Source organism: Monodon monoceros, unplaced genomic scaffold (genome assembly GCF_005190385.1).
Source record: "Monodon monoceros isolate NGI ecotype Baffin Bay Population unplaced genomic scaffold, NGI_Narwhal_1 Super_Scaffold_18, whole genome shotgun sequence".
NCBI lineage: Eukaryota > Metazoa > Chordata > Mammalia > Artiodactyla > Monodontidae > Monodon > Monodon monoceros.
The window spans coordinates 69,913,950-69,928,029 of NW_021703774.1; the positions used below are offsets into that span (position 1 = coordinate 69,913,950).

The following is a 14,080-nucleotide window of genomic DNA, read 5'->3' on the forward strand; positions in this document are numbered from 1 at the left end:
CGACTCACCTCCGACCACCAGCCCTGCCTCAGGCTCGGCTGCCCCTCTGACCCACGGTGGCACCTCACCACCGACCACCAGTCCTGCCTCAAGTTCAGTTGTCATTACAGCACATGAGGGCACCTCTTCCAAGGTTACCATGACCCAAGCCAGCAACGGCACTCCATCCTCAGTTCCCAGCTCTTACACTCCCACCATTTCTGCCAGCAGCACTAACCAGAACACAGTACCTCCCTATGCTCCCACCTCCTCCAGTAATAAGACTTCTCAGCCGTTGCATGTTAGGGTCTCCCTGTTCTTCCTGTATTTTCGCATTACGAACCTCCAGTTTAACTCTTCCCTGGAAAATCCCAGCACCAGCTACTACCAGAAGCTGCAGAGAATCATTTCTGTATTGGTGAGTAGCTGCCTTTCCTCCACTGTGCTCCCCCGAAGCAGCCTTCAGAACTCTTTGAAGACCTTGCATCAAAACTTAGTCCTTTCCCTCTCACCCCAGTTTGTGCAGACTTATAAACAAGAGGATTTTCTGGGCCTCTCAGATATCGAGTTCAGGTACAGTTCTGGGTGTGGACTCTATGTGGGATGGGTGGATGTTGTCTTGACTGTGGGGAGGGGCTGGTGTGCTTGTGGTTCTGGGGGGTGGGGGGTGTGCTGACCCAGAAGCTGGGACCCACAGTTGAGTTGCCTGTTTCTCTCTGACCAGGCCAGGATCTGTGGTGGTAAAATTAACCTTGGTCTTCCGAGAGGGGACCACTGCCCACAACGTGGAGAGACAGTTTGGTCAGCTTGAAGCAGCAGCAGTCAAATGTAACCTGACCATCAGTGGAGTTAGTGGTGAGATCACTTCCCTAGCTGCCAGCCAGCACCGCACTGCCCGGGACCCTCTCTCTCTCCAGCATCTAGATTCCTGCTTTTCCTCTTGGCACTAATAAGGGGAGGGTCACCTCCTTTGAGAGACTGCTCTGACCTCTGCTTTTCCTTTTAGTGTGTGATGCACCATTTCCTTCCTCTACCCAGTCTGGCTCTGGGGTGCCTGGCTGGGTCATTGCCCTTCTGGTACTGGTCTGTGTTCTGGTTGCCCTGGCCATCATTTATCTCATTGCCCTGGTAAGTGCTCAGTCCCCAGCCCTGACCACAGTTCCTCTGCTAGAAGGAACCCCCATGCCCCCCATTACCTCCTATCTCCCCAGGTTGTGTGTCAGTGCAGACAAAAGTACGGTGGGCAGCTGGACCTCTTTCCAATCCGAGATGCCTACCATCCTATGAGCGAGTACCCCACCTACCACACCCATGGGCGCTATGTGCCCCCTGGCAGTACCAAACGGAGCCCCTTTGAGGAGGTGAGGATGGCGGAGGGAGGCAGAGGCTTTGGCTGGCAGGGATCCTGAAAGAGTGCTGGGAAGCCCAAAGAACTTAGAAGAGGTGAGAGTGACAGTAGGCAGTGAGGGCCTGACAAGGCTGGGGTTGTGGAGGTCAGGTGAGTTCTGGGGGAAAGGCCTTGGGAAGAGACCATGGAAGAAGGGGGACCTCAGTAGGGGGTGACCCCACTACCAGCACTCCCGGAATAGCATTCACTGCTCCGCTGAACTGGTGCCAGGGCTGTTCACTGGGATGCCCAGAGGCGAAATGAGTGGGGCACTGCGCCCAGGGGAGCCCTTCATGGAAGGAGCACCTGTGCCCCAGCTTGTCTTCTAAGAATGGAGGGTAGATTGAGACAGGCTAGTGGGGAGGAGGGGTCTCTGAATTGGGGAAGAAGTCTCACCAAGCCAGGTGAGCCTGGGTGCTGGGTGAGGGGGAGGTTCTTGGGAATCTCCGGAGAAGCACAGACCCCTCCTCCCTCTTTCTTCCTTTCTCTCCAGGACCTAGTAAATAATTACTTGGCCACCTGGGGCTGGAAAGCCACTCCAAGTGGGGGAGGGGAGAGGAGTTTCCTTTTCTTGACCCCATTTTTCCTCGCCCTGGGGACTTCCTTCTTCCAGTTTTACACACACACACCTCCTTGGGCTGGAGGAGCAGAGAATGGAGGGAAAAGGGGGCAGGAGGGGAAAGCAGGGGGAGCTGATAAGAGCCGAGGGGAGGGAGGGAAGGGGAGCTCGAGGAGGAGTGGCCCTGTTTACAGTCACCTGGCTGCCAGTGGTGACCTGCAGGTGCTCTCTCCAAATTAACCCTTTGAGAGCTAGTCAGGCGCCTGGACCATTCACCCCAGCCACGGGGTGCCATCCAGGGGCCTTGGGGAGGAAGCTTCTCCCAGGAAAGCTTCTGCCCCTCACCCTGGATCCCTTCTCCCCCTACCTAGGTTTCTGCAGGCAACGGTGACAGCACTCTCTCTTACGCGAACCTGGCAGCCACTTCCGCCAACTTGTAGGGGCACGTTGCCTGCTGAGCATCCAGCCAGCGCCAACTGCCTCCCTGGGTTTCTTCACTGCTGCAGCCCCCGCCTTGCCCCCAACTCTGTTCTGGGCTGGTGAGCTGGGCGTTCAGGTGGGCTGCCCACAGTCTCCCTCACCTATCTTAGCCCTGGCGAATCCCACCCGAGCCCCTGGGGACAAGCCTGAGGCAGTGGCTCCCAGGAGGACTGGCCCGGACAGCTCAGAGATGGGAGTGGGAACCTGAACATGGCTGAATAAAACTCGGGCCTCCTCTGTGCTGACCGACAACTTTTTTTTTTTTTTTGCGGTACACGGGCCTCTCACTGTCATGGCCTCTCCCGTTGCGGAGCACAGGCTCCGGACGCGCAGGCTCAGCAGCCATGGCTCACGGGCCCAGCCACTCCGCGGCGTGTGGGATCTTCCCAGACCGGGGCAGGAACCCGTATCCCCTGCATCGGCAGGCGGACTCTCAACCACTGCACCACCAGGGAAGCCCAACCGCCACGCCAACTTTTGATCTGTCTTCTGTGACCTGTTGATAGAGGGTAGGTCAAAATGTGTGTGAGGGGGTCTGGAAGAGACCTTGGGAAAGGAGAGGGAGGAAAGAAGGCCAGAGGGAGCGGGGTTCACTTGAGAAGTAGGTGACATCGGGGCGCAGGAGTGCTTGGTGGAAGAACTCGAGTCACCTGTCACCTCTCCTGCATGGCTGGCGGCGCAAGAGGAAGGAGGAAACGAAACCCAGCGGCTCCATCGGCCAGCGTGACCCAGCTCCGTCCGCACGCCCGCCCGTGGCTCTCCCTTTTCCTCGGGCCTGGTTTTCACTCCCACGCCCTCTTCTCCCCTGGGCGCGGTGCCCCCAGGCGGCTCTATTCTTAGCTGTCCGGGTGTGAAGTAAGTCCTCGGGCGGCGATAACAGCTGCAGAGTCAACAGGGCCACGATAAAGCTCCATGTCATATCCGGGGACTGGCACCGGACCCGGGCCCCTCCCTGGCCGCCCTGCCCGTCTCTGGCTCTGGGGTTGGCTACCCAGCACCCCGGGAATGGGGACGTCGTTCTGGTTCCCTGATCCCTTTGGGCCCAGGCACGGGGCCCGACCCCTCAATCGCATTCCCGCAGAGCCTGGCGCTGCCGCCCGGACGCCCCGTCGCGGGGCTGACGCAAACAGCCACCGGAGCGAGGCGCCCCCTGGCGGCCACGATCGGCTCGGGCCTGGGCTGGGTACAGGTGTGGCAGAAGGCGGGGAAGCGACGGGCTTGGGGACCTCCTTCCCTCATGCGCCAGATTCACCGTGCACCCCTGCTCTGAGTTATAGCAGGGAACCCTCGATTCCCCCCCCCCCCCGCCCCGCCCCGCCTGCCACGTCCAACACAGAAACTAAGAGGAATAGGCTCAGGGAAGGCAAAGACATCACAGGAAGGCCTGGCATCACAGTTTATTGTTTATAAACCATGAAAATAACAGCTGTTGCTTGACATAGGCCTAGCAGTGCTCACCGCAGGGGGAGGCAACAGCGGGCACCAGAGGCCTTGCCAGGCCCAACCCAATGGGGACACTCAACCTCAGCTGGCTCCCCAAGGGAGACTTGGCACGTTGGCATGGGTGCAGGACAGGTAAAGCATGCAAGAGGGAGTTAAGAGGCATGCGGCTGGGGGTACAGGGACCCAAATAAATAAAGCAGGATGATAGGGTCCCTTTCCCCTCACCAGGGAGTGCCTGGGCAGTGTCCAGCCAAAAAGCCTGCACGCCCCAAAGCTGTAGTTCAGCATGGATGAGTCAGGGAGCTTGGCAGGGCAGAGGGCAGAGCTGGGGAGCATGCCCAGTGTTCCAGGTGCCTTCCCTCCCAATCAGCCTGGGGAGGAGCACAGGGCAGGGATGGGGAAGGGGCTGTCTCCATGACTCGGGTAAGATGCCAAGGGCAGGTCACGGGGCAGAGACATGGGAGTGGGAGCCTGGATTAACAGGCAGTGGAGAGAATGGGGGACATCCAGAGAGGCGAGCAGAGAAGAGTCCCTTGATCAAGAGAAGGCCCGGGGAAGACACAGACATAGGGGAAGGGACAGGACCACATGGCAGGAAGAGTTTGAGGGAGAAGCTTTGGGAGGAATAACCCAGCTTCAGGAGGCTTGGAAGGCCAAGGCCCAGGAGAGGCCTGGAAGGGTCAGTCCAGCTTGGCGAAGCCCCCAATGGTGACCTTCCTCTCGGGCTTAGTGCCCACGGGCTCCTGTAGCTGTACTGCACCACCCCCAATAAAACAAAAGGCAGGGCACACAGGTCCCGAGCAGTCCAGGGGGCACTCCAGGAGCCCTCGGAAGGACACAGCATCCAGGAAGGAAACCCGACCCCGCTCGTAGTCCAGGCAGATGCCCAGGCGGGGCGGCAGGGGCACTGTGCAGCTGGCCGCCGGGCCATCCCTCCCTGTCAGCCCTGCATTTGAGCTGGCCCCAGCCCCCAGCAGGATCTTGCCCATGCCAATGGTTAGGAAAGCGAAGGGTGGCGACGCCTCCACTGTGGCATCCTCGGCACCGCTGTCATGCCCACTGTCCGGGTCGTACCTGCAGGGGTGGGCGTTGGGTAGGAGGACGTTGGGGGGGTGGAGTAAGTGTGTGGGGGAGGGGGTACCAGAGGGCTGAGATGTTGGAAGGATGGAATGTTGGGGAGCAAGTGGTTCAAAGGATTCATCTGCGGTGCTTCCTTGGTGGCACAGTGGTTAAGAATCTGCCTGCCAATGCAGGGGACACGGGTTTGAGCCGTGGTCCGGGAGGATCCCACATGCCGCGGAGCAACTAAGCCCGTGCGCCACAACTACTGAAGCCCGCGCCGCCTAGATCCCGTGCTCCGCAACAACAGAAGCCACCGCAGTGAGAAGGCCCGCGCACCGCAACGAAGAGTAGCCCCCAGCTCGACGCGACTAGAGAAAGCCCACGCAGCAGTGAAGACCCAACGCAGCCAAAAATGAAAAAAATGAAAAAATAAATAGAAAAAAAAGGATTGATTCTGGGCATTGAGAAGAAAACATGTTGAAGAGACAGGGGTTAGAATATAGGGCTGGGGGTTTGGTTTGGTAGGAAAGGGGTGTTGAAAGGAAAGCACATTGGCCAGAGAGGTGGGGGGGAGGAGAAGAAAGACAGGGTATTGCTAAAGCACATTGAAGAAATGAAGAGCTTCCAACACAGGAAGGTGGTGAGGAAATGGTGCTGGGATATCACGCTGAGAGAGCATTTTGAGGGTTAGAGAATCTTGGAAGGATGAAGGGTTAGTGACTAAGGTACTGGGGAGAGGGGGAGAGCAGAGAAAGGAAGCTGGGAAGGTGGATGCTGGGAGAGAGATGAGGGCGGATCAGTGCCTTAGATGAAGGATGTTAGAGGAATGCAGGGTTTTGGGGACCATAGGGTTAAGAGGGAACTGGTGTCGAAAAGAAGGCATTTTAAAGAAATGGGGTACTGGGGGATAGAGTGCTGGGGAGGAAGGGGTCAGGGAGAAAAGTATGTGTGGGTGGGTGTTAAACAGGATGTTGTGGATGAGACGATATGGAGATGGAAAGTTGAAGGGAAGAATTTTAGGATGTTGAGAAAAGATGTGGGTGAAGGAGGTACTGGAGGGAAAAGGCTTTGTGGAGAAAGGATGTTGGAAATGGGGTGTTAGGGAGAAAGGACACGGAGACTTGGAGAGATGGTGTTTTAGCCTGAGTGACAGATGGAGGGAAGTGGAGATGGCTCCCTTTACTACTGTCCCTTTCCCCAGCCACTCCGAATATCAGTCCACAAAGCTCTTTCACTGAGCCCACATTTCTCCAGACCACAGCCACCCCCACAGCCTGGCTCTTATTACTTCCTCCTAATCTCCTCCCAGCTCCATCCCAGCAAGTGTGTCCTCCCCTTGCACACCCCCGGCCCGTCCCCAGCTCCCCCACCCAGGTCCCCAAACCCCCATCCCTTCCAGAGAGGCCTGACCTGGGGCTGATCACATCGGGGGCACCCTGGAAGCTTTCCTGAAGCTTGCTCTCCAGCCCGACGCCCACCTTCACCAAGTAGGAGGCTGGGTCTACGGCGCAGGCCCAGTAGCTGCGGCCCTGGGTCACAGCCACATCGCCCAGGACCACATCCACACTCAGGTGGCAGCCCGTCAGTAGCCGCTCAGCAGCCAGCAGCAGGGGCAGCCCTGGAACACTCCGCACCGCTCGCTGGTCCTTGCTGATGGCCAGCCGCTCTCGGCTTGTGCCCCAGCGGCCGTCGAGGAAGAAGTGCAGGACTGGAGTTGGGGAGGGTTGAGACAGAAGGAAGGACTTCAGGGACAAACACTGGCACTGGGGGGACCTTGAGGTGTTAGCACGAGACACTGGGAGATTTCAGAACATGAAACGAGTTGCCAAGGGATGGGCAGGGGGCTCTGGGGAACAGGGCCTGGAGAACTGGAATGGGGAGCATAGGAAAAAAAGAAGGGGCATCCCATCCCAAGTGGGCATGGGACCATAGGAAGAGTTTTAGTGATGATTAGTGGGCACAGAAATCAGTCTCCCAGACCCAGCTGACTCGCTATGCTGCCTCCCACCCCTTTCCCATGGCTGCGCCATGGAGGGTCCCCACTGCTGTCCATTCCACCTGGTGACATCCCACCACCATCCACCTGCACTTTCCAGCCCGCACGCTGGTGCTCTTACCTGGCTCTTACGCTTAACCCCTAACTCTTCTGCCCCCTACTTGGGTGGCGATGCTTCTCTATTATGCCTACACCCCGGAGTCCCCACTATTTTCTGGAGAGTCACATTACCAACATTTATTGAGCCCTTACCATGAGCCAAAAACTCAGCTAAGCCCTTACACGTTATCATCTCACTTAATTCTCACAACAACCTTATGAGATAAGTATTGTTATTATCCCTACAGAAGAGGAACTTGAAGTTCAGGGAGGGTGAATAACTCGCGTAAAGCCACACAGCTGGCAAGAGGCAGAGCTGGGATTTGAACTCAGGCAGTCCCGCTTCAGGGCTAGTGAGAGTGATGCACTGTGTTATGCCATCTCCCCGGGGCCCACCCAGCACCAGCTGTCAGTGCCTGGGTCCCAAGTGTACCCTGTGCCCACTCACCGGGCGCTGGGGGCGTGTGCAGGTGCACGTCTTCACTGTACTCGCCGTAGCCGGCCTTGTTGCAGCCACGGACACGCAGCACGTACACAGAGCCTGTGTCAGGGTTCTCAAGCAGGGCGCTGGTGCCCCTCACCTCTTCCCGCCGCTGCCAGCGGGTGGGGCCCGGCTGGGCCGGCACATCCGTGCGCCGGAACTCAATGGTGTAGTGCCAGGCAGGTGGTGAGTGGGGGGGCAGCCGCCAGCACAGGAAGATCTGGTCGTAGGCAAAGGTGCGCTGGGTGTCAATGACCGGAGCCTCGGGCACTGTTGGAAGAGACAGCGGGGGTCAGTCAGGGCCTGGCCGCGGGCCTGGCATGGAGGGTGAGCAGGAAAAGGGAAAGCAGCGGGAGCCGGGGGGGTGAGTGTGAGTGAGAGGGATCTGGAGAAGACACCTGTCTGGGCCCTGGGCAGGGATGGGCAGGGCAGAGCCCACGGGAGAAGGAGAGACAGGAGGCCTGATGCCAGTCCTGGTCTGCCACTCCTTTGCTCTGGCCTTATGCCAGTCACGTCCCCTTTCTGGGCCTCAGTTTCCTCCTCTGTCAAATGAGGGTATGAGATCACATGGTGTCCCTTCTTTCTATGACCCTTTTAATTCTATGAATAAAGAGGAGCCCCAGGGAAAGGCAGGCAACGGCCCCTGAAGCCCAGGCAAGAGGGCACTGAACAGGAAGGAGGGAACCGAGTGGGAGGGAGATAGATGCAAGAGTCAGCAAGACAGAAAATAGGGGACAACAGAGGGCAAGCAAAAGCTTGATGGCAGGGGACAAGGTCAGGGGGAAGAGAAGGAAAGTCTAGAGGGCAAAGGTCACAAGGACAAAAGGTCAGAAAGGCAAGGAGTAAGAAAGGAAGGCATAAGAGAGACAGAGGGCACTGGTCAGGGGAGAGGAAGGCGGGGATGGGGTCTGGTCAGGGCAGGAAAGAGAAGGAAGCCATGAGTGGGTAGCCGGGCTGTGTGGGAGTGGCAGGGCAGGGCAGGGGGCCTGGTGGGGGGCAGGACCCCTGGGGCAGGGCCGCTGACTTGCCTGGGGTGCTCCGGAGCAGAGTCCGCGGTGGCCACAGCCTACAAACAAAGAGAGGGAGAAGCGGCGCTGAGCGCGGTGGGACGGTGTGCTTGGGTGGGGTGGGCTAGGTGGGCAGGGCGGCTGGCCAGGCCAGGCAGGAGGCTGGGAAGTTCCCCGGCGGGCGTTGCCCCCCGGGCCCGCTGCTGGGGAGGAAGGGAGGAAGGCTCTAACTGGGCACGGGGCCTGGCCATCTCCTCACCTCGCAGGAAGTTAAGCTCTGTCAGCAGCTTCATCTCACGCCCCACGTCCAGCTGGCAATGGCGGAAGGAGGAGCTGGCAGCTGGCCGGAACATCTGGAGGGCCTCCGTAGCTCTGGCAATCCTGGGACGGGGGCAGGCCAGGGTCAGGCACTGCCATCTGGGCAGCCACCTTTCCCCTTGATTCTGCCTCGCCTGCCCCTACAGCCTTGGTATCTGCTGGGGCCTTCTTCCCTGTCCATTCGGGCAAACTGCTATCAGTGTGGCCTGGTGAAAATCCTCAGGACCCAGCTCTCCATCAGGCAGTGCTCTCGACATTGCCTTATGCATGGACTACACCCACGACTGCCCCTACCCCGCAGGAGGCCGTGCCCCTGAGTACCTGTTGTGCAGCTGTTTGGCTGCTTGCACAAAGCAAGGCTGGTCTGTTTCCTTAAGCACCTCCTGAGCGTAGCCCACCAGGCCTGAGCCATCCAGCAGGCTCCGGTGCTCCTGGATCTGGGCGCTGAGACGGGCCAGCCGCTCCTGCTGGCACTCCTCAATGGCCTGAAGCAGCGATGCCCGCCTCTCCTCCAGCACAGCCCCCAGCCCCCGCACCAGCTGGGACACCTCCTCCTTGGCCTGCTGACCACTCACCTGCCCAGAGAGCAACACTTACTATCTTCTTCTTGAAGGCAGCACCTGCACTAGACTCCTGGGGCACCATGCCATGGCTAGGATCACAAAGGATCCGGGGAAATCCTACCTACCCATTCTAATAGGGCCAGGTTCATGGCTCCAAAGGCTCCTCTACACCCAGATGGGCTCAACTCCTGACCATTTGTGCTAACCTTGCTGGATGCCCACACCATAATCAATCCTGATCCCTTAAGGACTCCCCCAGATAAGAGGCCATGACTACGCTAACGTCCACCTGTACTGTACTAACATCTTCCAGCATCCGTGCCATCCTTATCGCCCATCCCCGTATCAGCTGATTCAAGCAATCTGGCAAAAGGTATCAGAGCCATCGCCTCACCCTCCCTGGTCCAGGGCTGTGCACCGTCCTCGGCAGGCAGCTGAGCCTGAGGGCATCTGAGCTCCATCCCTGGGGCTTGCTCTCCCTCTCCTGGGTGATAGACACCCTGTCTCCACTGCAGCCTTGGGTACCACCTGGCCTGGGGCACTGTTGTTCCTGATGACCTGGTTTAACCAGAACCTCGACATATCCATGGACCCTACATGGGTTTCCTGAGCTTGCAACCAGGTGATCGGGCTGTGCGCATCCACACCCGCTTCCTGCTCCCACTCCCAGGCAGGGCCCAGGGCCCACCTCCATGCCCTCCCTCACCTCAGTGTGCCTCACGGTCTCCTCCAGCTCACAGATCTGGGTCTGTACTGTGTCCTGGTTTCCCAGGATGTATGTCAGGCTCTTTGTCAGCTTGTCCTGAGGGGGAAGAAAGAGGTGGGCATCACACCCGGCTCCAAAGAAGCCAGCAGTTCAGAGGAGGTGTGAGAGGGTGTGAGTGTGGGTCAGCACTGGGGCAGAGTGAGGCGGGGTCCTCACCTTGAGGGCCTGGTAGGCACTGAGCACAGGTGTGATCTTGTGGCCGCTGTGCGTGCGTCGCACACGGCAAAGTTGGCATACCAGTCGTTGGCAGGTCTTGCAGTAGTGGGTCACCTCTTCTTTGTGATCTGGGCACATCAGGCCCTAGGGACAGAAAGAGCAATGAGACAGTCAGCCAGTGGTGTGTGTAAGGGTGCTGACCTACCACAGAGCAGTTTGGTGCCCTCCCTCTGCTGGCCCAATGTGGGTGGAGAGGAGTTCAGCTGGTGGTGCTCCATGGTGCCACCTGGTGGTACACCCTGGCATCAAGGAGAGCCTTTCCTGCAAGCTCCAGGCATTAGCCTTGCTTCTCCCTTCATTTACCTCACAGAAATGTGTGGTAATAACAATAATGATGGTAATCTTAGCCTTGTGCTTAATAATTAGCTTTGGCCATCTTGTTTACTGCTGTAGCCCCAACGCCTAGAATAGCACCAGGCACATAGGTGCTTGATAAATATTTGTTCAATGAATGAATGCATAACAGACCGTTTTAGTGTATAAATAACCTTCACAAACATTATCTCAGTGATCCTTTCAACAACCCTGCAAGCACAGATATTGTAGGGCAGATATTATAATCCTCATTCAGCAGATGAGATGGAGGCTCAAAGACGTTCAAAGATTTGTCCAGTGCCCTTTTGTTACAGAAAAAGGAGCTCGGCAATGGCAACTCCCTGCCCGTCTCCTTTTGGAAGCCCACAGCGCTGGGCACGCCCTCCCACCAAGCACCACCATGCCCCTCCCTTCCCAGGCCCCGCAAGGGCTGGCTCACCTTGGGGCGGAAGGAGAGGGTGGGCAGGGTGGGCTCATGTTGGGCCTTCTGGGTGCCCCAGGGGTGGAAGAGCTTGAAGCATTCGTTGCAGAAGGTGGCGCGGCACTCAGTGCAGCCCTTGGTGGCCTCTAGTGGCGGGGGCTTGCACAGCTGGCACAGGATGGCGCCACCCACACTCACACTCTGGCGGTACCGCTCCACCACACGCTCCAGGGTCAGGTTCCGGAACAGCCCTGCCAAGCCCCGCTCCCCCAGCTCCACATCGCCCTGGCAGGCTGGGCACGGAAACATGATCACCTGAGGGTGCAGAGCACCTCGCTTCCGCCCGGGGTATGTCCCAAAGCCTGTGGATGGGCCGGGAAGTAGGGAGGTGAAAATTATAGCTGGCTCAGAGTGGGGGAAGTCTTTTCAATTAAAAAATTAATTTCTATTGTGCCAGAGCGCAGCTCTTGTTAGAGCCTGGATGGGCAGTATCTACACCCCCTGAAAAACAGACAAATGCCCTTGGCCAGTGATGGACCCCTTCCATCTTCCTGATGGACATCCCAGCATCCCCCCCCCCCCACCCCACAGGTGCCAGCCCCACCTGACTTAAGCAGTCGGTCCAAGCGGTCTGGCTTGGGGAGAGTTCTGCGGGAGAGGCGGGGACTTCGGGTAGAAGGGGTGGAGGCAGGAGAGGTGGGCTCAGAGCTGGGGTCCCCACCATGGCCTACGTAGCCCTGCTGGCCCAGCACCTCCCGGGCACAGGCCTGGCATACATTGTGGGTACAGGGCAGCACCAGTGGCTGCTTGTACATCTCTTGACACACTGGGCACAGCAGTTCCTTCTCCATGTTCTTCATGCTCGTCTGTGGAGGGACCAGGAGGTTGGATCAGAGCTTGGACACCTGGGCATATCTCAACAGCCCCTCAACTGCCCCTTAAAGACCTAAAGCGTCTCAGGAATGGACAAGACAAGTACAAGGGACCAGACAAGCTATGGATTTTCCCCAGCACAAGCTTTGGCCTGGTTCACAGGCCTTCTCAGCTCCCTGTCTCTTGCTTCTGTTTCACTCCTGCAGAGCTACAGACCTGAGGAGGAGGGATGGTTGGAGCTCGGGTCACCCCAGCCTCAAGCCCCACCTCCTTCACTGTCCCAGTCCCAGCCGGACCTGCAGCCCCTCTCACCTGGCCTTTGCCCCTATCCCCCCATATCCGGGCCGCCGGCCCCAGGCACGTCTCTCAAGGATACAGCCCATTCAGCAGCTCGGTGCGGACCCCCGCCCGCCCCTCCAGCAGCCCCCCGCCCCCCCCCCCCCCCTCCTCCACCCCCCCCCCCCCCCCCCCCCCGCCCCGTCCCCCGCGTGACTCCTCCCTAAAGCCAGGCTCTCTCCATCCTCCAGCTCACCCAGTCTGTCCTCCTGCCGCGGCTCCAGCCTGCAGCCGCCCTCGGCTCCATTCCCCATCACTAACCCATCCGGCTCCTCCTAACCCATTCCCTTTTGCCCCCCACCATCCGGCCCTCCAGCTCCCTTCCCCGGCGTAACCCGGCCTGCCGCAACCCCCTCCCCAAGCAAGGGGGAAAGGAGCGCCCCGCCTACTTGCCCCCTCCCCACCGGAAGTACCCCTCCCTTTTTTGGTGGCGGGGGTCCTCAAGCTATGCCCCACCCCCACACCTCACCTTGGTCCCTCTCTTCGCAGCCATCCCGGTCAGGGGCGCAGCTGACACAAAGGAGGGAGGGACACGGAGGGAGGGGGAAGGAAGTGGTTGGGGGGAGCAAAGCTGGCACCGCCCCTGGGAGAGCCGGGCCCGGGTTGCCATGACAACCGAAGGCTCAGAGGCAGCCCTGAGTGGGGGTGCAGTGGGGTGGGGTCTTGCGGAGGGGCTCAAATTGGGAACTGCACCGTGGGGCGGCCCTTTCCTCGCCCCCCACCTGTCCTCAGTTTTCTTGGAATATATCCAAGCTCACTCACGCCCCCTCCTCATAGCATAGCCCCGTTGCCCTGCAGCCCCAGCCCCGGTGCACGGCTGGAGGCTACCCCAAGCCACCCGCTGCGTCCGGGTAGCTACATGTTCCTCACACCCCAGCGGATGGACGCCTTCACGGCATTCACCTCCCGGCTGCCCCCGGGATTACCCTCTCATACCTGCATCCCGACCCTCCCAGTCCTTTCTGCCATCACCCGCCCCCTGTCTACATCCCAGCATCTTGCGGGACCCCCACCTGTTCGAGGTCCCGGCTTGCCCGGGACCCCTATACTCCCCCTCCCCTTCCCCTCGACCCCACCTTAACTCACACTGATGCGGACCAGTGCATCCATGATGGAAGTGAAGGCCTGCATATCCTCACCCTCAGCCATGGCCCTACCATGCCCGCCCGCCCCCGTGTGCCCGATCCCGGCTGCGGCTGCGAACCCCGAGCTTAATGCAGGAGCCCGGTGGGGATGTGGGGAGGGGTGGGGTAAGATGTCACTGCGCATGCTCCAGGGACCAGCCTTGAGCGGCGCTGGTCGAGGTAGGAGGTGGGAAATAGTTTTTCCCACGTGGTTCTCAGAAGGCTGTCGGGTCGGGGGGTGGGGTGGGGTTGGCTGGGTAACATGGAATCGTATTTGAGGGGGAGCCATTTCTTATGTTCGAATTCTTCATTGGCTTCTAATCTTACTCACATAAAGCAGAAGGATAGTTTCAGAGAAAGATAGGCTCCAGAATGGAAGGACTAGATTTTGGTTTGGGCAAGAGTCCAGGGGAGATATCAAGGCAATGATCATGGGGCAGGTGGTCTTGAGGAACAGGCACTAAAGCTGACATAATTGACAAAGAAGACAGAAGTGGGCTACAGGCTATAGTCCATGGGCACAGTGACTTGAAGAGTTAAGTGCAGCTTGCACTGAGAGGCAGCAGATGCTCTGGGTGCGGGGAAGGGCGGGGGACGAGGGTGGTGGCCAAGGACGCTCTTGGACGCAATATTTCCTCCCTTCAGGAAGAGGGCG

At 59.0% G+C, this 14,080-nt stretch overlaps 2 protein-coding genes across 2 annotated transcripts in view; one reads left to right on the forward strand and one right to left on the reverse strand.

The window, feature by feature from the left end:
* The window catches only part of MUC1 (mucin 1, cell surface associated), a 5,128-nt gene extending 1,619 nt beyond the window's left edge, over positions 1–3,509 (forward strand). The window contains 6 exon segments of the mRNA XM_029229926.1: positions 1–397; positions 497–552; positions 704–834; positions 986–1,107; positions 1,191–1,340; positions 2,297–3,509. The exon segment at positions 1–397 is cut by the window's left edge and continues 4 nt beyond it. Coding sequence (XP_029085759.1) covers positions 1–397; positions 497–552; positions 704–834; positions 986–1,107; positions 1,191–1,340; positions 2,297–2,365 — 925 coding nt within the window. The 3' untranslated portion in view covers positions 2,366–3,509.
* A 224-nt stretch (positions 3,510–3,733) lies between these two features.
* On the reverse strand, positions 3,734–13,518 carry TRIM46 (tripartite motif containing 46). The gene is made up of 10 exons (XM_029229925.1): positions 13,388–13,518; positions 11,697–11,958; positions 11,111–11,454; positions 10,297–10,440; positions 10,081–10,176; positions 9,133–9,386; positions 8,753–8,874; positions 7,454–7,756; positions 6,321–6,618; positions 3,734–4,922 (listed from the first exon to the last, which is right to left on the reverse strand). Exons 1-10 carry the CDS (start codon positions 13,448–13,450, stop codon positions 4,529–4,531), a joined length of 2,280 nt encoding a protein of 759 aa, XP_029085758.1. The 5' UTR covers positions 13,451–13,518; the 3' UTR covers positions 3,734–4,528.
* Between the last annotated feature and the right edge of the window lie 562 nt (positions 13,519–14,080).